The 25,569-nt window shown below is 36.2% G+C and overlaps 2 protein-coding genes across 2 annotated transcripts; both read left to right on the top strand.

Moving 5' to 3' along the window:
• The first annotated feature begins 1,919 nt into the window (after positions 1–1,919).
• On the top strand, positions 1,920–2,843 carry LOC123456686 (RNA transcription, translation and transport factor protein-like). The gene has a single exon (XM_045140680.1). It carries the CDS (start codon positions 1,935–1,937, stop codon positions 2,667–2,669), a length of 735 nt encoding a protein of 244 aa, XP_044996615.1. The 5' UTR covers positions 1,920–1,934; the 3' UTR covers positions 2,670–2,843.
• A 15,671-nt stretch (positions 2,844–18,514) lies between these two features.
• Positions 18,515–24,618, top strand: Itm2a (integral membrane protein 2A). The gene is made up of 6 exons (XM_004666967.3): positions 18,515–18,764; positions 22,156–22,287; positions 22,552–22,749; positions 22,990–23,100; positions 23,575–23,725; positions 23,859–24,618. The coding sequence occupies exons 1-6, from the start codon at positions 18,654–18,656 to the stop codon at positions 23,945–23,947; spliced, it is 792 nt and encodes a 263-aa protein (XP_004667024.1). The 5' UTR covers positions 18,515–18,653; the 3' UTR covers positions 23,948–24,618.
• The last annotated feature ends 951 nt before the right edge of the window (positions 24,619–25,569 follow it).

Genomic DNA, 25,569 nt, shown 5'->3' with positions numbered 1-25,569 from the left:
AATGGTCAACTTACATGAAGATATAATTTACCAAAAGGGATAAAGTAATGGTTTGAAAACAAAAAATATTATCAAGTACTATTTACAATACTTTACAAAAGGAAATAATATACAAGTTCTATAATTAAAGGGCAATATACAAAATTGATGTTTGAATATAACTAGTACCATAAGAACCATGACATTATGCCTACTCTTGTCCTGGAAAATCTCATTTCTGAAAATTTATTTCAAAGAAATCTACCAAGGGGAAGGAGAATTTTATGCATAAAATTATTAATCAATACAAAGCATAAGTAATAGAATAAGAGAAACTCAAGTACTTAACAGTAAAGGAATGCTTAAGCAAGTTTGATGTAGGCACTCAACAGATTGCTATAAACCTATTACCTTGAATTAGGTGTGGTGGTCTGCACCTATAATACCAACACTCAGGAGGCTGAGGCAGCACCAATCCAGCTGGGGTAATATAACAAGATCCTAAACAAACAAACAAACAAACAAAAAGCAAATAAAATAATCTAACTGAAGACGGTAACAAAAAAGGAGGAAATGTTTATATTGTTAAATTAAAAAAAGAATGATACCTGATCTGAAAATATGTATATCTGTAATGGAACATAAAATAATAATATTCAAAAATTTACTTATCCTTTTGTAAGTCTAAGTTATTTCTTCACTATTTTGGATTTATCTCATTGAATAACTACAACAACCCTTAGAAGTAAAAATCTTATTTTTCTTGTCTTGCAGATGGTAATGACGAGATTTCAAGATGATAACTACTACCTCAAGGTGAAAAGGTCATAAGCTATGACATATTCTACATTTAAAATCTATGCTTTTGAAAACAAGGTGGAGTTTATAATTCCCAGTCAATTTCCCCATGGTATTAATCACCATTATTTCTTGAGTTGCTTTTATATTTTACTGTTTCTATAATGAAAAATTATAAACATATACAAATTAACGGAACAGAAGTGTTTTATAACCAAATGAATAACTCTTAGTGGAATTCAAAGGGAGAGTAATTGCTTTGAGCATAGCTAGAAGGCACAGAGATAAAGGTCACAGGTTGAGTATTCCCAAGTAAATGCAAACACTGAATTTAAAAAAAAAATAAAAAGATTTATGGTTACAATGAAGACTATAAGTTATGTTCAGGGAATAGTCAATAAACCTGTTTGACTGGGCAGAAGGATGCCGTGAAAGTTAAAGCCTGTAGAGGAAAGTTAGTGGCCCAAGGAGTTAAAAGTAATTTTATAGCAAAAGGTTATTTTAATTCAGTGGAAAAGACAACAATCACATTTTCTTTTTGTTTTGCTTATTCTTTAAAACCAATTGAATTTCCAAAAGAATAATATGATAGTCAAAGATAGACAAGAACAAGCAGAGAGAATACTCCAGGGATTTTCCTAGTAAACTAAGAGTGACTTGATTGGAGGCTGCAGTGACCATGGCAGTGCAACAAATGGAAAGGAACAGATGCAAGAAATATTGTATGAGAAGGCTTGGCAGGCTATGGTGACTGATTGGATATGGGGATGAGGAAGGGGGAATGCATTCTTTGATTTTTTTTTTTTTTTTAGTACTCCTTCCATCAACCATACACAAATGTTGTTGGCTCCTGCTTTCAGTTCAGATGATTTCAAATTGAATTTTGTACCTTTTTTTTTTCTCCCAAGAATTTCACAATGCTCTCTGGGACAATTAGAAACCCACTAGGGTGTGGCAAACCAGTACTGTGCTAACCAAAAAATTATTATTTCTAGCTCTATAGTTAATGCCTATCAACGTTAAGCTAAGCTCCAGCATGTAGAGCAATTTCAGAGTTTAGTATTAAGAAACAGAGCCGGTGCCCGTGCCGCCCGCTCCACCTCGCTTCTCCTCTCCCCACGGAGGCCCTGGGGGCCCCCGAGTGAGAAGCAGGGACCATGTTCCAACGCAAGCTGACTGCTCTCGACTACCACAACCCGACCGGCTTCAACTGCAAAGATGAAACAGAATTTAGAAACTTTATTGTTTGGCTGGAAGACCAGAAAATCAGACACTACAAGATTGAAGACAGAGGTAATTTAAGAAACATCCACAGCAGTGACTGGCCCAAGTTTTTTGAAAAGTATCTCAAAGATGTTAACTGTCCTTTCAAGATTCAGGATCGACAAGAAGCAATTGACTGGCTTCTTGGTTTAGCTGTTAGACTTGAATATGGAGATAATGCTGAAAAATACAAGGACTTAGTACCTGATAATACAAAAAATACTGACAATGCAGCTAAAAATGCAGAGCCATTGATCAACTTGGATGTAAATAATCCTGATTTTAAGGCTGGTGTAATGGCTTTGGCTAACCTCCTTCAGATCCAGCGCCACGATGATTATCTGGTGATGCTTAAGGCAATTCGCATTTTGGTTCAAGAGCGTCTGACACAGGATGCAGTTGCTAAAGCAAATCAAACAAAAGAGGGCTTACCTGTTGCTTTAGACAAACATATTCTTGGTTTTGACACAGGAGATGCAGTTCTTAATGAAGCTGCTCAGATTCTGCGATTGCTGCATATAGAAGAGCTCAGAGAGCTGCAGACAAAAATTAATGAAGCCATAGTAGCTGTTCAGGCAATTATAGCTGATCCAAAGACAGATCACAGACTGGGCAAAGTTGGAAGATGAACATGTCAGAATTTCAACTTCTTACCTACTAAGCACTGTTAGGAACCATGTACACTGCTGGCATGTGTTTGGAAATCAAATGTCACATTTTCAGGGGAGGAATCCCAGAAAATTGACTATGTTCTAGAGATTTACCACCATTGCTTTTTTCTTTAATAAAGTTTGGAAAGTTCAGGGAAAAAAAAAAAGAAACAGAAAAGTACAATATATCAGTAGCATATATTCTCATATTCATGTTATTTTGTATTAGGTAAAATCAAGACCCTAAAAAGGGCACTCTAACTAGAAGGGTTCAGTCCACAAGTTTTCCTAAGTATTTTTTGTTTGGTAAAACTCATTTATTTATAGCATTTTTAGTTTTTTCCCACTCTGATTGAGAATGACAATCTGCGATGTGACAGGAGGGTGACAGTTTCTTCAACCAACAACATGGAACTTAGCCAAGGAGAGTGTCTTTTATGATGAATGAGGTTCTGGTTTCTACCAGAAACATTATCACATAATATATTAGTTTTATGTCAAATGCTCTGAAACTTTTATAGTCTTTCCATTCAATGAACTGGGGCCCACTTGTCTCAGGGCCTTTAAAAATATGACCAGAGGATATTAAAACAGGGTAAAATGATTTATAAAATTTCCTTCATGAATCAGGGATGAAAACAAAAACATGTCAACCAATATTTTTATTTCTCAGAAAATGGCTATTACAAATCAGATATCGATAGGCACACAGACACTGAGTGAACATTCAAAGAATGACTTTGAGTTAATATCCCTAACTTATGTGATCAATTAGTGTCATGCTAACAAAGCTTTGGAATATGCCCCAGGTCAAATTGGGCATGGTCCAAGTTGCTTTCATAGGAAATTCATACAACCAGGTTGTCCTAGCCTAGACAAAGAGTTAGCAGATTTGTAGACATGAAGAGGGATACAGGTTTGGAAGGGTAAATGGAGATCTTCCAGCAGCAGGAAAAAAAAGCCTTGATGTTTCCTAGTGATCACTGTAGATGGAATCATATCAGGTGGCTGCTGGATCATGATGGCAGCACCTGTGCTTATTGTGACCAGAGGTAAATCATCACAATGTGACATTTGATCAGCCTGAAGGCCAGGCTACAGATTCCAATGCCTGCCCTCACACCTGTTCATTTTTTGTGTGCAGTCAGCCTCTAGGAAATTTATTTTATCTATCTTCCCATTTATTTGCTTCAGTATTTACACAGTTATTGATATCAGTCATGTTAAACTAAATGCTATTAAAAATAAAACAAATAAAAATTAAACAAACAAATGAAAACCTTTTAGTACAGATTATAGACTCTACTTTTTCCTGAACTCTTGTGGGAATATATTGAAATATCATCATCATCAACCTCTATCCCAAGAAAGTTTTTGAATGAAAATTCCGGCTATGAACAAAGAAAATTCTATAATGTTGACACAATCAGTTTTTAAGTGTTTGGGAAGAAATGGCCTAAGTTTAATGATCTGTAACAGCTGGGACAGATGCTAAACCCCGGAGTGGCTGAGCAAGATGGAAAGAGCCCTGTGTTGAGCCCGAGAAAGGGCTTCCAGTATCTTTGGCTTGCTAACTGATTGGGAAATTCAAGTAAGACACTCCTTCACTGCACAGCCAGAAAGGAATTGAAACAAGCTTCAAAAGTCCCTGCCAACTCTGTCATTTTGATTCCATGAGGTCCCATTCTTTCTATGTTTGTTTTTAAAAGGGAAATATCCTTCAAACATAGCTATTTTGGTAGTGCTTTTCCTGAGGAGGAGGCACAAGCACCGTTGTAACAATAATCTTGTCTTTGTGTACATGTTTAATGATCTTAGAGCCTTCACTTTGAGCAATGGGGATATTTTGTGCAACTGAGAGCCAAGAGAACTCCTTGATTTTGAATTTTTTGATCAAAATCTCTTCCCTCCATCCCAAAACATGCTCTCTCATTTGCAGGAAGTTATATAATTATATTGTTGAACATCAGGCCATCAGCAAAGAAAAGGAGGGCAGAGAAACAGAATCTACTCTCTGGCTAAATTTTTTTGTTGTTGTCATTTATTTGTTTACTTTTTTGCCCCAGTGATTGAACCCGAGATTGAACCCAAGATCTTACACACACTAGCCATGAAGTTACACACTGAGTCACAATAGAAAAGTATATACTAAAAAGATGAAAAGTCCTCGTCGTAAAGCAAGCACCCATATTATAGGTGGTAGGACCATACAGTACTAGTCAGACTTAGTTCTGCTAACTACTGACATAAAGGGGCAGCATATGAAAACTAGAGAGAGAAGCTCCAGATTTTAATAACATGTGTATGTGACTACAGAGCAGATGCCCTACAAAAGGTGCAAGATTGGCAGGAAGGGCATAGACATCTACAGTTCTGATGGGCTTCTCTTCATGCTAACTGCCAAAGCCCCTATGTGGTGAGGCTTAGAATATTGTTAGGGTGATCAGTGATTGATATTAGGCTTAGGTACCCAAGGGAGGGGGGTGCAGTTTATCCTATGTAGTCACTGGGCAGGGAGCGTGTGGGGAAAAGACAGGGAGACCCAAGCTTGAAGGAAAAGCATGGTCAATGATTTTGTTTGTTTGTTTGTTTTGTTTTTCTTCTTAGGTTATGTCTAGAAAGAGAGGGAAGAAAAAAAGGAAACTGGATTTTCCTTAGGCCTTAAAGGTAATAAACAATCCCTTCCACCCTACCTCCAGAGACACACTTCTGATTTTATAATGAATGTCAGTGAATAATCACTTTCTGAACAAAATACTATTTCTCCTAAATGAGTCACTAAGAAAAGGAAATAGATTTATTTTTACATTTTGCAAAGAGGTTTCAGGGTCAAAAGGTAAACAGCAGTATTATGATCTAATGTGAAAAAATCTAATCAACTGACAAATCCCTTAGAGTTCCTTGGCTCTTTCATTAAGTAATATTATACCAGGAGCTTTCACTAACTTACTTCAATTTTCAACTTAGTTTTGTAGTCAGAATCTGGTGAAATAGCATCAAGTTTGGCTTTTCTTAGCCCTATTGTAACTCCAGGTCTCAATCTCCTTACATTCTATAAATGGACTTTGTCTTATGGCCCCATTCTTAGCAATACTTTAGTTCAGGTTTTGAAGATATTTTTTTTTAATCACCATACATAGTCATGTATTCCTTTACAGCATTTTCATACATAGGTTTTTTTTTTTTAATTGATTCTTCTCCTTGCTCCCCTTCCCGTCTCCATGTTCCTCTTTCCATGGTATACCTTTTCTACTCCAGTATTTTTCTTTCTACTTTCATATCGCATGGCTATTATTCCCCTTCCCATCCCTTTCCCTTCATTCCCCTTTTTTCTACATTATGGGTTCTACACTTTTGATGTAATTGAAAGCACAGCATAAAAATTAACCCACAAAGGCCCATTATTTAATAACCCAATTGAAGTTAAGACTGAAATAACTAAGAGTTATATAATCATTCAATGCTCATGAACAGATGCCAGCTCTCTCTCATTCTCTGGCAATGTCAACTACTTTACTCTTCTTACATTACATTTACAGGCATAGACTTCCACTTACTGCCTTGGACTATCCCTAAGTCTACTGTCCTGATCTAGCAACTTTTTCCTCAAAGGGAATAATATTAAAATAGTCAAGAAATTCATACTATATGCTACAGAAGAGCCCTTATCCAAATTCTTAGCTACTATTACAAAACCCAGCCAGTTGCTTCAAAATTTTCAACTTATAAAAAGATCTTATTTTAATACTAACATAGTCAAATTTTTAAGTAAAGATTGCCTCAGCTTTGAAACCACCCATTTTGAATAGAATACTTTTGTGCTAGACTAGATGATCTGTCATAGAGAAATTGTTCTGAGTCCTTAGGGGCTTGATCTCCACCCTATTTCTTATCATTCAACCTGTTTTCCCACTTCTCTTAGAGGCAGAGGAGGAGATTCTACTTAGCCTAATTGTTGTGAGCCACTAGAAGGAACAAAAATGTCTTTCTTGGGTTACAATATTAAACCCAAGCAGACACTATTATCTACATTATCAGTAGATAGTTTAAAGGTCACCACTTCCAAAAAGGATCTTGATAACTTCTAAATTCAAAGCACAACTGAGCACTTTGTATTTGTAATTCTGGCTATGATTAGTGAAGCATATCTTATCTCACTTTCTAGGGGAAAAAAACCCAGAACACAACAAAAATTTCACATTGCTAAATACCTTTATAAACCAATTTAAGAAAACTGCTCTTAAAAATGAGCTGTTACAAAATCCAGTGTGGTGATTTCTTATAACTACTGCTGAGAACTAGAGCAAAATACTTGTAGTCTGTAACGTTGTTAACTGTAAATCTAAAAAAACAAAACTCATCTTTAATCCAAACACAGCTGTATTTCCTCATTCCTCCATGTGAACCTGTATTTCCTTCAGGAATGCTTATAAGGAAGGAAGGGTTGGGTTGGAGAGATTGCATAGTGGTTAAGGCACTTGCCTGCGAAGCCAAAGGACAGAGGTTTGATTTCCCAGGATCCACTTAAACGCGACGCACAAGGTGGTGCATGCATATAGAGTTTATTTGCAGTGGCTGTAGGCTCTGGCAGGTCCCTTCTTTCTCTATTTGCTTCCCTCTCTCTCTCTCTCTCTCTCTCTCTCTCTCTCTCTCTCTCTCTCTCTCAAATAAAGAAACGGGTTTTTTTTAGAAAAATTAAAAAAAAAAAAAGAAAAGAAGGGTTGGCCAGGAGAAATGACAGAGATTAAAGCACTTGCCTGCAAGTCCAAAGTTCCCAAGTTCAATTCCCCAGGACCCACATAAGCCACATACACAATGTGGCTTATGAGTCTGGAGGCCCTGGTACATCCATTTTCTCTATCTCTCTCTTTCTCAAATACATAAATAAAATATAAATAAGAAACGAAATGTTGAACCTATACATTGAAGAACTAAGTTGTTTAATCACAACAAAAACACTATTATTACAGTGAGATCAGATTGCATGCAAAATGGAGAGATTGAAAGGAATTGTAAGGCAAGAATTTTTGAATGTTTTCTTCACTTTAAAAGTCCCAAAGTTACAAAGATTTTCAGATAAAGAAATAGTGCATTGTTTCATTAGATATACTGTTACACATTCTTTTCTCATTCCCTCCTCTTTCCCACTCTCCTCTCCATACTTTTTCTTTCTTTCCTTTCTGTGTTTTATCCTAACAAAAATTATACAGAAGTATTCGGTTCACATTTCCTATCTTCTTTTTCAAAATTTATTTTTAATGACAGCTTCCATACTTAGAGACAATAAGCCATGGTAATTCCCATCCCTCCTTCACTTTCCCTTTCACAAATCCATACTCCATCATATCCTCTCCTTCTCTTTATTAGTCTCTCTTTTATTTTGACAACATCATTTTTTCCCTCCTATTATGAGGTTCTTATGAAGATAGTGCTAGGCTCAGTGAGGTCATGGATATCAAGGCCAATTTCTGTCTGGATGATTGCATTGTAAGCAATCCTACCCTTCCTTTGACTCTTACATTCTTTCTATCACCTTTTTTTGCAATGGGTTGAGCCCCAGAAGGTGTGATAGAGATGTTTTAGTGTAGAGCCACTCCTCCATCATATCTTCTCAATACTATGGTGACTTTTGGGTCATTCCAGTGGTCACCACAATTTGTAAAGAGAAGATTCTCTAATCAAAACTGAAAGAAGCATTAGTATATGGGCATGAATGTTAAGTAACCTTTCTTCATTATGTTTAGTCCTCAAAACCTGCCCTTTTCTCAAACTCAAAAAAGTTACATAAGCTTGGAGGTTCCATTACCTCTGCTAATGGTTGATTGATGAGTAAACATATGATGCTGGTTTGGATTAATAAGAAAACAGGGTTAGGCAACCACTGGGGAAGACCCCAGAATGCAACCTGTGTTTATTACCATCCCACTAGACTTTTCAGTCATCAACACTGAGATAGAAAGCACTAACCAAGCCTTCCTCATGTGACTGGTTTTTTTCTAGATAAATCCAGCAAATCTGAAACTGCCTTTGTTTATTCCAAGGAACAGTGTTGTTATCACTGGCTTATGTGCAGCTATGCTGTGATGAAAAGGAAAGTGCCCTCACAAACACCAATTCAACTTCTCTTAGAAACCTTTCTCATGGTCTGATTTAGAAAGTTTTATAGTGTTCCTATTAGTTTACATGAAATTCCCTAGAGAGATAGAGGCTTCATATGGCAAGTACTAGAGGTCATATTTTCAGACTGCTACTGATGAGATATGATATGGATGGTGAAAGGAAAGGAACACCTGTTCTACCCTGAGACAGCATGTTGTGGTGGATGGAATAGTGAACTCAGAGTTAAGAGATCTATGTTCCAGGCCAAACTCTGCTACATCATATTTGGTTTTATGACTCTAGGCAAGTCTGAACTCCTGGAAACCTTAGTAAAACCTGGTTTTAAAAAAGTTGAAGAACTTTGCAAACATAAATGGAGAAGTTTTGCAGGATAAAAGTGAATGAGAGCTACAAAATGGATGCCATTCTATACAGAAGGAATACATGATGCTTCTATGGTACAAGACTTTATTGTCATTACAATAGATACTAGAGTTCATATTTCTATATTTCCTAAATAGCACTTAACTGTGCATACATGTTAAAGAAGTTCAGTGGACATACCACACAGTGGAATAAGAACTAACAATATAGGCAGTATGGTTCTCTTTTGTATTACATTTGTTTTTATTGTTTCTTTCCAGAAAGAAGCAATAATTTAAGTTCAAGTCAGCAATTTTATTAAGTCTCATCTTGGTAACAGGCTAAACTCAATATACTTCCACTACCAAAACTAAAAGGCAAGTTAGACAAAGGCTGATACAGGTCAAAGATTACAGATACATATGCAATTTTATATATTTTAATATATATGTTATAAACTTACCTATAATTACATATGTGTGTGAATTGTGCATAACATAAGACACTACTAAAAATAGAATTACTACACAAACCTACCTAATTTTTACTTGGTAAAAGTGAAGTCCAGAACCTCTGTAATCCCTGCAGACACACAAGGACCTCAAGTTTTCTCCTTAAAATGGATTTTTTATCTTATACTTGACAATCCAGAACTAAAAACTCCACAGACACTCTTATATCCAGTAATCACAAAAATTACCATGAAACTAATAAAGGCTAAGAACAATAGAAGCTCTTTATTATTATATGTTATATATCATCATTAATACTCAAGGTAAAATAATGTAGATTGGAAGTTTCCAGTTAAAACTTGTTTGGATGCTAATAGCATTGTGACTTAGCAAAACTAAATTGAAAAGAACATACTTACTAAAATATGCACAAACAGATAGACTTGAGGAGGTAAGCAAAGTGGGCAGACAGGCAAGAAGAGACAGACAGGCAGGAGGATTAAGGGGCAGTAAAAGTGAGAACAAATTGTGCTCTTAGTTGATTCGGCTATGACTATATTTTGGGTCTTAAATACATCTCAAAAGCCAGTGTGTTGAAGACCTTATATCCATCCTTCTGAATCACTGGGACATGAAGAAATCTTTAGAAGGTGAGACCTGCTGTAAGAAATTTAAATCATTGAGTCATGCCCTTATGTGTTTGGAAGAATTATTAAAATTCTCCCCCTCCCTCCTTCCCTCTCCCTCCATCTTTCTCTTTCTCTCTCCCACATGAGGTGAACAGACTTTCTCTGCCATATGTTTCCCTTCCATAACATATTGTACCACCATAGGCCCAAAACAATAAGGCCAAATGACCATGATTTGAAAGTTCTGAAACTACGAGTCAAAATAAACCATATCTCTAAATTGGTTATCACAAATGTTTTGTCAAAGGAACAGAAATATCACTAACATAGTGAGAGAACTTTTTGACTTTGTTAAACTTGCTATATAAATATATTTTAACTATATTGCTTAAAATTGCTTAAATGATCAGTAGTTGCATTTGGGATAGAGATTTGGAACAATGACAGAGTTGTCTTTGGAGGAATTTGCATTATGGATGGCACAATCATATTCTTCTCATGGCATCAACATCAACACATTCATCATATATAATGTTGAACATTATTTCAAATAAGTCATCATTATATCACTTTGCAATGTCATCCTAGTTCACCGTTTCATACAATATACTTGTTTCTTAATTGATTTTCTGGGTATTTCTACACAAACATCATTTTTCTTAAAGCAGTGTGTGCTTAATTGATATTCAGTAGCAAGTCTTGGCAACAATTAACAGTTTATTTAGCCTGAAAATCTTAAAAAATAAACCATTAAATAATCTACTAATGTGACTAGATTAACTGTGTCAATGTCAAAAGAATGCTGAGAGGGAGACTGCATGACTTCACTCCAGAATGAGCTATCCCTTAGCTGCCTTTTAAGGTTTATAGATGTTTAAGAAGCAAGCATTTAATATTCCAATGAAATAGAAGGTCTTCTTAAAGTTTAAAGATCAAGGGATAATATTCCGGTGAGGAAGGAAATGTAGTCCATCTTTAGAATGGGTATTGACATTTGTGTACCTTATATTCCTTTTGTAAAATCAATTACTCTCATGACTGAAGAGATATATCAATAGGTAAAGGGCTTGCTGCACATACATGAAGACCTGAGTTCAGAAGCCAAGCATCACATCAAAACTGGTGGAGTCTGAGCCAGGCGTGGTGGCTTACGCCTTTAATTCCAGCACTCAGGAGGCAGAGGTAGAAGGATCGCCATGAGTTCGAGGCCCCCCGAAGACTCCATAGTGAACTCCAGGTCAGCCTGAGCTAGAGTGAGACCCTACCTCAAAAAACAAACAAACAAACAAAAAACTCGTAGAGTCTGTACTCAAGTGCTTTCAAGGTGGACTCAAAAAGATTCCTAGACCTTGCTGGCTAGCTGAATTGGAGAGGGGCGGGTTCTGTGAGAGGGTATCTACCTCAAAAAATAAGGCACAGAAACATTAAAGAAGGCACTAGCCATTGACCTCTAGCCTATATATACACATGTACATGCATATATGTGCATACAATATATGAATAAAATGCACATTATGCTCACACAGAAAAAATCCATATCTCTAATCTACTTGATTTACTATCATATTTCAAAGTATAGACCTTAGTAGCAAAAAGCCATCTGTGTAGTGTTAATTGTAACATAAACAGAATATAAAATACTCCCTTTCCAAGATGTGTATACAATATTTTAATAGAATTCTTTAGCTTCTAAAACAAAATTAAATTTAGAATTCTGAGAGAATAATTTCCTATCATGACAGTGAAAAAATATATAGTTGATGTCTTGGTGAAAAAAGGCACAGAAAATGTCATACACTGCATTGCTTTTTCATACAAGTCCACCCTTTTGCACTGGCAGAGAAACGACCATCACACTAATGTGTGAGTAGAACCATTTATGGTGCTTGAATTTTAATTAAGGAAATTTCAAGCAGGATTTTATAATCATGATCTGGTTTGTTATGTTGGAACTGACAAGAAGAAAATATATGCAGTCCACTTGAGGAAAAAGACTATTGTTTTTTAAGCATGCTTTTCTGGCTTCCATATTACCAAGCTACCACTGTAAATTGGAATATTTGAAGCCTTTAATATATTGAAAGACTGAGTTAGTTTCAATTAAAGGCATAACATAATTGAAGATGAAAATAGAATTTCAAGAATAATGAAAGTGAACCATGTGATGTGAAATAATTTAGTATTCTGTGCTTTAAAATTAAACTATAAAGTAGGAACATAATATATTGAGCCAATAAAACCAAAATATATAGGTAAAATAACATTTTCCTTAATAATAATTAATGAATATACAGCTACCTGTCATTTATTTGGATGGGAACAAAACTTAGAAGTCACAAATGTATCTTTTTAAATTTTTTGTTTATTTTTATTTATTTATTTGAGAGCGACAGACACAGAGAGAAAGGGGCAGAGAGAGAGAAAGAGAGAGATAAAAGAGAGAAAGAATGGGCACGCCAGGGCTGCCAGCCATTGCAAATAAATTCCAGATACATGTGCCCCTTTGTGCATCTGGCTATCGTGGGTTCTGGGGAATTGAGTCTCGAACTGGGGTTCTTAGGCTTCACAGGCAAGTGCTTAACTGCTAAGCCATCTTTCCAGCCCCACAAATGTATCTTAACATAACTTTACAATGTCATTCCAGATCACAAATATATTTTAGTGTCACTTGCTATATTATGGAGCAATTGAAACAGTTGGAAACTTTTAAAAGCACTCCAGGGGCAAGACTTAAGTTTCTTCCTCCTATTATTCAGGACTAGGGCTTCAGATGAAGTTTGATCTGGTAAGACACAGAGATATGGATTCAAGACTATGACTTACGAATGAGAATATGGCTGAGTACTCAAAAGCACTTGCTTACAAACCCTGCTGGCCTGGGTTCAATTCCACAGTACCCATCTAAAGCAAGACTTAAAATGTCGCTTGCAGCTGTGATCCAAAGTCACCTGTTGTGACAATAGGAGGTGAAGACAGGAGAATCCAAAGTTCACAAGCCAAATAGTTTGACCTTCCTTTGCAGTATTGCAATTTGTTTACAATGGCAAGGGACCCCATCTGAAAGCATGTATAACATAGACACCTCAAAGTTGCCCTTCGATCTCCACACATATGTTGTATGTGTATCAGAATTTTTATATAATTTAACGAAGGTTTATTTAAAGAGTAAACCTTTTTACTTGAACAAATTGAGAAAAAGAAAAATATTTTTATAAATTAAGTAGGGCTCAGATTCCATTCTCTTATTTATGAAATTGTTGTATCTCAATCCCTATTTCCCACTTTTGAGACAGTCTCAAATGTAGCCCAAGCTGGCCTCAAACGTGCTATGTAACTGAGGCTAACCTTGTAATCCAAGTCCTCTTGCTTCTCCTTTTTGAGTGCTGCCATTACAGCTGTGCTCCACTGGTATATCCACTAGAAAAACTGTAAATGCAGTGCAGAAACAAGAGTCTCTTTATAAAAGCAAGGTTTTCTTTTTTTTTTTTCTATTACCTCTTGTGGGGAGCTCTAGTTCTGCTCCCAAGATTTGACTATACAAGCAATGAAAGGAGGAATCTAGAAAATAGCCTGGTTCTTTAAGGAGCTAAATCAAACACTTGGAATTTTGCCCAGAAACAAATGGCTGGCCAACTTTGCCTTTAGCTACTTCTCTGTTGAGAGAAACAGTTCCAGAATACAGAAGTGATGTTATTTAGGACCAGTAGCCTATAGTTATGTGTAGGCCAGGGAAGTTTTTAAAGGGCTGCAAATGTACTTACTACTGAGAAAAGTCCCAAGTTGGGATCCATGTTTACAATATAATCAAGCACTTCACCTTTCATTGCCCTTGAGAATATGTATATTATTGCCCTCTCTCGATTTGCTCACTTCTTTTAGTGGCAGCAAGACAATATAATGGGAAGTAGTACAAACACTGTAATTAGATCACCTGAGGTAGAATTTGATATTGGGCATGTTATCAACCTATTAAAAGAATCAATCAGCTTGCTCATCAATGAAATTGAAATTGTTGTGGACCCACAAAAGGCTTATATGTTGATGGCTGACTTATCAGCCAGGAAATCTAATCATTGAGACATGATTGAATCATGAAGTCTCTGCTATCCTCAAAGGATTGATCCAATTATCTAATTATATTTTGATACCTGGCCTTACATAGGTACTGGAAAATTGAACCTGGTTTTACAGGCTTTGTAAGAAAGGGTAATTAACTGCTGAGTCCTTCATTTTTTAAAATTTTATTTATTTATTTATTTAAAAGAGACAGACAGAGAGAGAAAGAGACAGACAGAGAGAGAATGGACACACCAGGGCCTCCAGCCACTGCAAACAAACTCCATATGTATGTGCCACCTTGTGCATCTGGCTAAAGTGGGTCCTGGGGAATTGAGCCTTGAACCGGGATCCTTAGGCTTTAGAGGGAAGCGCTTAACTGCTATGCCAGCCCTCCAGTCCCTGAGTCCTTTATTTTTAATAACAGGTTAGACCAATTGTAGTTTTTAGACCACAGAGTGATTCCTCCATGTGAAAAGCTGTGAGGAGTATGTAAGCATTACAGGAAATTGGTGGGCCACAATTGTATGAAATAGGACACGGGGGCATGGTTTTGCAGACTATATCTTTCCCTGGACCTATCTCTGATTCTGCTTCCCAGCCACCATAAAATAAGCAGTTCTGTTCTGCCATTGTCTTGCATACTCATAGGCCAAGAAACAATGCAGCCAGCTGACCATGAATTAGAATCTCTGAAACTATCAACCAAAAAAATAATGCTGTTGTTCTTTTAAAAATAGAGTAAATAACTCGATCAGATAAAAGGCTTTAGCAGAGAAATCTGAAGTTCAACATGTTTAATAAATGCTTAATATTATTATTAAAAATGCCACCCTTTGTCCATTCTGTGAAGCTCTGTGATTCAAAACCAAAATTATTTTTTCTATTTTACTCCTTAATATGACTTGTTGCAGCATTGGACCTTTTGAAATATGGCTGCTAAATTTCTGTGGAAGTTTTCCCTTATTTCAGTGCATCAAACATCAATATGACTCACCACCTCTCACCAGTAATATGTAAGAATGCCTCCTAAATGGTTTCCAAATATAAGCATTGAAATTAATTTTCTTAGAGTGCTATGTATAAAGCCATAGTATGTAAGTTAAAGATTCATATATTCATAATAACATTGGTTGTAGGTGAAACTATTCAGTTGTTGGTAGAATTACTGTGCCCTACTCAAAAGCATGTGGCCAGTGTTCTCTCCATAAACACTGGAAAGTCCATGACAGATATGTCATTACCATTCATGCAATGATAGTATACTATACAAAGGGAAAGTTGTGTATGTTTTGCTAATGATTATATTCCCATGGTCAAACAGTGTAGGACACACACTATGTCCTCAGTAAGTATTTGATGAAAGAATAAATGAGTTAATGAAAGAAATTATACCACTGATGCCTCTAACCACTTTAGCTTGGTGTGATTGAATTTGTGGTAATTCAAAGAGAGTTGACATTGTTGCTTGACATACAATTGCATGACATGTTTCATTCAGCCCAAGTTGTGATAATTTAGTCATCATCTGGCATGTAAGAACAGGGAAGTCATTTATAAACTTGAATGGTGTGCATTCAGACATGATTAACAATGTGAGCTGGAATTGGTATGGCAGCCAGATCCCCCACAGTTTCCAAAGACAAGAAAGTGAGAAAAATTGATTCTAAGAAGCAAGAATTTGTTACTAGGAAGGAGAGAATTCAATAAAGACCCAAGTTAATGTTATTCACTTTTAGTAGATGGAAATGTATTCATGAGTTTTCAACTCAATGACCAAGCAGTTTATTATTTAAAATTCAAAAACATTCAGGAACTATTTGCTAAAAATTAATAAATAGATATTAATATTGTGTGTTGTTGCTATTCTATGTTCCCAACATACATACAGTAAATACACACATGTATATACATACATACATACAGAGAGACAGAGAGAGAGAACACAGACACAATGACAGGTGACAGGAGGTAGTAGTTGTTTTTTTGCCACATAGCAGCTCAGTACTTTAGGTGACATTCTGAAAAGGGAATATGGGGTTTGCATAGAAAAGATGACTAAATTCTTTTCTAAAAGTTAGATATCAATGTGCATGACTCTTGTTGGAATTTTGACCTTCTCCAGGAAGATGTATATCTGTACACTGAGGTACCGTAAGAGTTCTAGAAGCTGAAGGAACATAAAATGTGAAAAATAGATAGTTCCTGTGAGCTTGAAATATGAATGTGTTAGAGACTAAGCTAAGAACCTTAGGGTATCCAACTATTCCATGTTTGTATCCTTTTCCCAATGACAAGAAAGATGAATTTTTTCTCCTCATTCTTATACATAATCCTCAGAACACCATAATAGAGAGGAGGAAGTGATTTCTGAAGAGATAAGGTGGATTGCTCAATGGTAGATATTAGAGATTGGGTCAATTCTTCTGAAAAGAATGGAAGGAATTCCTACAGCTCCTGCCTTTCATACTTCAGGTAAGACAATACTAAGATGGTCTATTAGAATCTGATCCAGCAGCTTGTAAACTTGGTATATAAATGTGTAAGAACAACCATTTGCTCAGTTATGCATTATGTGTGTATCGTAGGGCCAGAGCAGCACATATCCTAGCTAACTTGTCATAAAGGTGATTACAAACAGAAGGTAACTGTAAAGAGAAACATTCTGGGAAATTTGGAAATTGAAATCTTCTTTGACTGAACTAAGACTGCCTGACAAATGCTAAATTATAATAGCCAGGCTTAAGTAGGAAGAAATGAAACAACAAATATGCCAGTGTTTCTGAATAAACTCAAACTTCCTGCTTTATAAGGTTCTGGCCATAGGTAAGGCGCAGGCACCTCACTCTGCCCCTCCATCTGCTGTCTCATTTGTGATCTGTCAGAGAATATGAAGGCTGTCTTTGCAAGGTACCCACAGTGAAGACACAAGTCTTCAGAGACAGAGATAGAGATAGAAAAAAAAAAAGCCCTACAGTGGAGAAAAAAGGAAAGAATTTCTTGGAGAAAGGGGGAGCAACTCAACATATTCCAGTCTGTTCAGCTAAGTAAATGAGTAGATCAGGCAGTCTGTAGTAAGAACTGTTTTGTTTTGTTGTTCTGTTCATTTTCTTTTGTTGGGGTTTTGTTTTGTTTTACTGCTTTCAAACATCAGGCTCCTATTATGTCTTCTGTGGCAAGACTGTAAAATCAGTACCACTAACTCTCAATCATCAACTCCACCATTTGAGTCACACTTGTGAGGTTCTCTGTAACTCGTCTTGGAGAATGGACTGAAGAAACAGTATGAAAATAGATGTCCATGTAACTATTCCCATAATGGTTTTTAACCCAGCCCCTCTGAGTATTTTAATTTTTGTTCTAGAGCTGCATTAGCATCTGCTTAAATTTTGTATCGGAAATCTCCCTAAACACTTAGGGACACACATACCTGCTCCCCACCACCCGCCCCCAGCTGCGGTTATACACCCGGTGGCTGAAGAGAAACAGGCACAAGGCTGAGACCTTACTCTGGTTTCCAGGACCAGGGAGAAAGAAAAAGTCTGGATTGTTTCACTGATTCATTACAAGTGAGCTTTCCACCCTCCTCTGTATCTCATCATGTCCTGTCTGCAAAATGGGGAGTTGGGAGACAACAGTCTTGCCTTTCTCATCTAACATTGTTTTAGGTTGGTAAATTACAGCTGTGAAAGAAAAAAATAATAAAAAGGGGGGGAAAAAAGCAATGTTAAGGGAATGAACCAAATAACTATAAACTAGTTTCTAGGTTTTCTTTAAGTGGATGGTATTATTATAAAGGTGTAGAACAGTCAGGGAACTGTGCTTTCTGGCCTGAGTGGATGAGGAGCTGAGGAAGTCTGGATTGGTGCCAAGTTACAGTCCTGGGCCCCGCAGGGGGCTAGGCCCAAGTTTGGGAAAAACAGTCAGAGTCCAGGGCTGTTGTGGTCTGGACAGAGGCAGAAAGACATGACAGACAGGCTTCCTTCCTGCTTTGCTCTTATCTGAGGGTGCAGAGAGTGGTATGAGCATGCCTGGGGTGCAGGTGAGGCACTTCTAGCCTGAGCCGGCCTCAGGCTCCAGTTTCCCCCTCTTCCCCATTGGCAACTTCCCACCCCCACCCTCTTCCACTCCAACACTTGGGTCCCCCTCCTGCTCCTCCCTTGGCACCTCCCCGGCCCCGCCCACGGTCTCCCACTCGGTTTGGGACTGCGTCATAAGTATCCCCAGACCTGGGCTTGCAGCTGCGTTAGACAGACTGGGAGAAAGTAGGTTCCGCTAGGTCAAGCAAGATCTCCACCTCTTCCAACCTGCAGCCCAGGACTCTGATTCGAGCCGCGCCTTACCGCGCAGCCCGAGGATTCACCATGGTGAAAATCGCCTTCAACACCCCCACGGCGGTGCAGAAGGAGGAGGCGCGGCAGGACGTGGAGGCACTCGTGAGTCGCACCGTACGAGCTCAGATTCTCACTGGCAAGGTAGCTCTCCCAACTCTGCCCCTGTCTGCCTGCTAGGGTCTGGAAGTGGAGAGGCGGGGAAAGGGAAGATGCAGAGAGCAAAATGCAGCTTACCCTGCCTTCCTTGGGGCCCTTACAGGCCCATTGGGCACTGTCCGTCGGGTGTGCTCAAGCTCCAGGGTCACTTTCTGTCCCATGGCTACCCACTCCCCTGGGCGCCCCCACACCAGTTGCACTCTGATCCTCTGATCCATCCGTTAACACCACTTATCCTAGAAGAAGGTTGCAGGGGGAATTGGTGGAGATTCCCTGGTAGTGGATGTCACCGTGGGGAGTGGGCTGCTGAAACGATCAGAACCACGCAACTCTGGTTCCAGCTCCAGGGATGCATAGAGCTTCCAAGGGGCAGAGCAAAAACCTTGGGTGAACTAGGGCAAGATGAGCAGCTCTTTCCTTCATTTAATGTGAGCGAAAATAAACGAAACTAAGTCTTTCTAGGATTGCTGTTTGTGGAAATTGCATGGAGACAAATGGGAACTCTAACTCCAGACTCTGGGACTTGGGGCAAGTGTGTCTGTTGGCACAAGGGCTGGCGGGTATTTTCAGTTTCTCACAGGTGGTGTTAAAACATTAGGTAAAGGAGCTGCCAAAGTTTAGTTTTAATTCAAATTCGGAGTGTTCACTGTGCCCTTTTAGTACAAGAGTTATGTTTTTTGAGTGGTATTTTCTTGACAAAATATTTTTGTAAAAATAAAATTGGGGATACTCATAGTTTTTCTTTTGGATCTTTCTTTTTGAGCAAAACCTCGCTTTGCTCATATAAAAGTCTAAACCATGACCAATGGTGCAATTTAAGCACCTAACTTTGCCAAGAATTGGAGAAGTACCCCTGACCAAGTTATTTTAGTCCATTTTTTTCTTCCTTTAAGCACCTAAAAGCATATAGCGTGGGTAAGCTCATTTTTTCATAGTAAAATCTGTTTTAAGCGTGATCATATTTTCTTCTGGTTCTGTGGAAACTGCAATATTGGGGCTTAATCTGTCCTAACTTGTGGCATTTTCTTTATGAAGTATTAACTTTTGTGTTCAGATTGGGTATTTGAAAAATGCTTTTAGCAAGACCAGAACCCATGTAGTAAGCTTGATTATGCACACAATTTGAAATGCTAATGTGTTTGTGCAGAATTTTCGTCATGGAAACTTTTAATATTTAACTCTGCAATCAAACTAGCTTTTGTGTATCATACATTTTAGAACTCAGAAGTAACACCCCCTTGCATTGTTGAGGTTTGGATTAAATGACAGAAGGTCAAATATGTAATTGCCTTCCTACTAACTTTGTCAGGGAAACATGGCCGGATTTTGGGGGAGGTCTAATTAGATGCCAGTAGTTAAATATAGCCACACAGTAATCCTTTTTCTTCCTGACCACCAAAAACTTCATGACTTGTAGATAGATTCAATTAATATTCAAGGACTACTTCTGCCAGGCCTGTAGTATGATGAGGAATAAAAATAATGAACATTTCCATTTTGTTTATATTTTTGTTAAGTTTTAGATATGTTCCTGTAGAATCCTAATCTTGATATTTTATGACATTGACAATAATACTTACCACAATATACTGTGATACATTGATCATTCAGATCACCAAAGATTGAACATGATGGAATAATATATGGAGGCTCCATACAATAATTTTAAAATATAGTTCAGAGAGAAATGAGCTATGATAATTGATTCTATCCCCCAAAGTGAATTCTAACAAATGCAAATGAAAACAAAAGGTTCTTATTCCCACTAAGTACAGATAATTTAAGAAAATGAGACCTTCATACTTTAAACATGCCTAATAATATATTTCCTGGATACTGGAAAAAGAAAAGAAATTACAGTGCAAATTGTTTTTTCATGTATCAATAATTACAAAAATAAATGTATCCAATAGATAAATTTTAATTAAGCCATTACCAAACTATTTCATCTTTCTGAACCTTAATTTAATTATCTAAATTATGAATTTTGCCTCTAGCTCTAGGTTACAGGTTTCTAATCAAAATTTAAAGCTCATCTTCATAGTGCTAACACTAATTTCTGTTTTAATACAGCAATTAATAATTTTTGAAATTCATGGGAATTGAGAAAACCCTTTGAGATATATAGGTGGAACAAGCTTAAATATATTTAACTAAAAATGAATCTCAATTTTTTACCTTTAAAAATCTTTATTAACAAAGCATTCATGAAATTATTCCCCAGTCTTTCTCTTTTCCATGAACTTGTGTGGTTTCACCATATTAAGGACAGTTAAGCGTCATAAATATTGTAGCAATTTCATGAGAAAGTCCTAGTGAAACAAAAAACAAAATAATTATTTTTCCATATAACCCTGTATAATTTACACTTCATTATTTCATTTATTTTATCCTTGCAGAATAATACAGGTTAAGGACAGATATTGTTACATACAAGAATGGAAAAGGTAGGGCCTTGAGTTCTCAGCCATAGGAAGGGCATGGTGAAGAGTTACATTTTGCCTTAGATCTTCCTTGTTACAATTCCTTAGCAAGTCTTGATTTAACAGAAACTTAAAAATCAGCCTCACAGACAGCTTTTGTGTATAGCACATTCTACTCTCCAAAGTATAGTGTTCAAATCCAGGACTTGGAAAATGCCATTTCATTAATGCAATGATCAAAATATTGAGAGGTACTACAATTTTATCTAAATTTCTTGACACAATTAAGAATATTCGAAGATAATTCACTACCTTAAATATTTTTCTTTCTGAAATGAAAGAAAATAAAATATTCCTGCCTTCTAGAACTCTTTCTAAAACTCAATTTTACAAAACATTTTTGAAAATTTAGCCAGTAAAATGAATAATATTAATACTTTTCTAAGGTAGCAAATGAGTTGTTTTATGAAAAAATAGCTTAAAAGCAGCAAATCATAACTACGTTCTAGAAAATTAGTGACTATAACACTGTATAAGTTAAAAGCTATTTCCATTTATCAATGCTGCATAATTTCTAAAACACCAGCTTCACTGCTTGTAGTTAATAATACTTTTGAATGCATTAAACATTTATGAATAATAGGTATTATGTTAAGTGTTTTGTAAATAAAAAGGATAGAACACCGCATTCTGTTAGTTTATATTCTAAAATATCACCATATTGTATTGCATCAAACTACATTAAAGTTTTGAAATCCTAAAAAAGAGTAATGTAGTTGAAGATAGTTTACATCTATTTGATGTCAGGAATTTCCTTGAAATAGTTTTAGACCAAAATGGCAATGTGTTTAAAAAATATGATAAGTTTTAAGGGAAGATAAAGAATACACAAAAACAACTGCCTGAAACTGCAACCTAATTTTGTTTTTTTGATTTTGTTTTTTAATAAATAGGAGCTCCGAATTGCCACCCAGGAAAAAGAGGGCTCCTCTGGAAGATGCATGCTTACTTTATTAGGCCTTTCATTCATCTTGGCAGGACTTATTGTTGGTGGAGCCTGCATTTACAAGTACTTCATGCCCAAGGTGATATTTATAATTCTCGATACTTTGAATTACTAACTGTTGTACATTTCATAGTAACCTAAATAATTATATGGTCATAATCAAAGAAATGATGCCCTAAGGAAAAAAAAATCATGTTCCCTTTAGATCTATCAAATCCATTCGCCTTCACAGTGATAATGCTAATAAACACGCCCACAATAAATTGATATGAGTTTTAGAAACAAATCAATTATCCTGGTCATGACTATGACAAAGATTTTTTTTTCTTTTTTTATCTTTTAGAGTACCATTTACCATGGAGAGATGTGCTTTTTTGATTCTGAGGACCCTGTAAATTCCCTTCACGGAGGAGAGCCATACTTCCTGCCTGTGACCGAAGAGGCTGATATTCGTGAGGATGACAACATTGCAATTATTGATGTACCTGTTCCCAGTTTCTCTGATAGTGATCCTGCAGCAATTATTCATGACTTTGAGAAGGTGGGGTTTTAATTCTTATATCTATTATGGAATTATCACTTTGTCTTCATTTATTTAAAGACAATGAATCTATTAATTAATACATACCTTTCTGAAGCAGAGCATTTGCACTCTTTTGTTATTGAATAACTATAAGCTAATTTTGAAAAGATATATCACCTTATTCTAATGGAACATAGAATACCTACAGTATTAATATCACCCATATTATTCCTATTTTTCATCTTTTTTTCTCAAAAGGGAATGACTGCTTACCTGGACTTACTTTTGGGGAACTGCTACCTGATGCCTCTCAATACCTCCATTGTTATGCCTCCAAAGAATCTGGTGGAGCTCTTTGGCAAACTGGCAGTATGTATTTTGGAGATCACAACTTTATCTAAGCATTTCAAAACTATTTTTCTTCCTAAATATACATGAGTTGAGCCAAGTATTACATTTCATTAAATAACTTGGCAATAAAAATGTACACTGTGGCAAAATAGATAGAACTGGTATATATTATTTTAAGCAAAATAAGCCAGACATGCACACAAATACTTAGGTTTTCATTCATAGATAAAAGCTAAAATAGTTGACTTGAGTACAAAATAATGATTATTAGAAGTTGAAGAAGGTGAAAAAATGACTTTGGATTTGAGCAATGCATGCTAAGTACATTTGTAGAAATATTACAATTAACTTGAAAAATATATAATGCTGTGTACCTAAACTGCTCTAACATGAATTCTATTTTTAATAATTCCTATTTTTTAAAAGTGTATCTGTTATAGATCAGAATTTGAATAATGTCTTTAAGAATTTCTTATTTCAATCTTTTTTTAGAGTGGCAAATACTTGCCTCATACCTATGTTGTTCGTGAAGATCTGGTTGCTGTTGAGGAAATTCGTGATGTTAGTAACCTTGGTATTTTTATTTACCAACTTTGCAACAACAGAAAGTCCTTCCGCCTTCGTCGCAGAGACCTCTTGCTGGGTAAGCAACGGATTGTTATCAGGTCAAAGGAAGAGAGTGAAGGTAGAATGTAAAGGAAATTTGTAGAGTATGTAGAAATATCTTTATATGGACAATAAAATTCAAAAACCATGTTTTTGTGCATTTCTCACAGGCTTCAACAAACGTGCCATTGATAAGTGCTGGAAGATTAGACACTTCCCCAACGAATTTATTGTTGAGACCAAGATCTGCCAGGAGTGAAGAACAATAGATCAAGAGTATCCTTGGTAATAGGAAGTCAGAAAATTACAATATGACTTTGACATTAATGTTTGTAGGATACTCAAGATATTTACTCACACATTTACTCTATTACTTATTCTGAGAAAGGAAAAAGGGAAGAAACTACTAACCACTGCAAGCTATTGTCCAATTTTAGTTTAATTGGCATTGCTTGTTGATCGAAACAAATAATTATCTTTTTCTTTTGAATTTATAGGGTTTAGATTTCTGAAGGCAGCATGAATATGTCAGCTAACATCCTGACAATAAATTACATCCTCTGTTTTTATTTAAAGCAAGCTCTTGGCAAAATCATATGGGAGAGCATGCTTTAAAGTTAAAATAATTAAAATTGTTCTTGATGCTTTTGTGTAAAGCATTTCAAATCTCTTGACATTGTTTTGTTCTTCATTTTACTCAACTTTGCTGATTTTAGAAATTACATTTTTCATTTCTGTTAGGTGCTCTTAAGGAATCTGACTTATCTGTGAACAATTTTCATGAGGGAGTAACTTTTTACTAATGTAATGATACTTTCTCACTGATATTTGTATTGTGAAATCCATAAAACTGTAAGGTGCTGAATGCTGTAAGGAGTTTTGGTTGTATATGAATTCTACAACCCTATAATAAAGTTTACCATATTCAAACATTTTTTTTTTATTTCCACCACTAGCTGGATAATTAGTGTGAAGATTATTATGGTTTATTTAGCTTTTGTTTACCTTAATCACATATAGAAACATGAGAAGAGTTTTGCATCCATTCATACCTATACTTACTTATGTTTTATAATCTATATTTTGTTCCTTTTGCCCAATATATCCATTAGTTTTGTGAAGATTCTATTATTTCCTTGTTATGTAAAACTCAACTGCCTACTGAGACGAGAGCCTTTGGATTGCAGCTGTTTAAAATATTTTAATGTTGGGGGCTGGAGAGATAGCTTAGCTGTTAAGCGCTTACCTGTGAAGCCTAAGGACCCCTGCTCGAGGCTCGATTCCCCAGGACCCACGTTAGCCAGATGCACAAGGGGGTGCATGCGTCTAGAGTTCATTTGCAGTGGCTGGAAGTTCTGGTGTGGTCATTCTCTCCCCCCTCTCCCCCCCCCCTCGCTCTCAAATAAATAAATAAAAATAAAAATAAAATATTTTAGTGTTGTTTGCTTTTCACACAAAAATTAGAAACTATATATAGTGATAGCAAATTACTAAAGACTAGTCTTAGGTAAGACATCAATGACTTTTATGAACCTCACATGCTGTAACCTTTACTCGTTTGTCCACGATAGCAACAGGAATATAAAATAACAGAAAAATCTTTATAGAATTGGTATGGAGAAAATCATAAATCCTAAGTGAAGGGTATAAATGAAAATTACATAGACAGTAAGGAAAGCATGAATGGCAAAATGAATAAATTCACAATTAAATTAATCTGTTCAGACTCATTTCAATCAACTTTCCAGGAGATTAGATGTTGGAAATTGGTTAAATTATTTGTCACACCATCTGGAAATATAAATCATTAAGAATAGGTAAAGAAAATAAAACTAATTGGACACAGAGTTATTGGTCATAAACAGCTACTAAAACACAGCA

Source organism: Jaculus jaculus, chromosome X (genome assembly GCF_020740685.1).
Source record: "Jaculus jaculus isolate mJacJac1 chromosome X, mJacJac1.mat.Y.cur, whole genome shotgun sequence".
Taxonomy (NCBI): domain Eukaryota; kingdom Metazoa; phylum Chordata; class Mammalia; order Rodentia; family Dipodidae; genus Jaculus; species Jaculus jaculus.
Note: the sequence above shows the minus strand (reverse complement) of the source record. Positions and strands in the feature narration are given on the sequence as shown.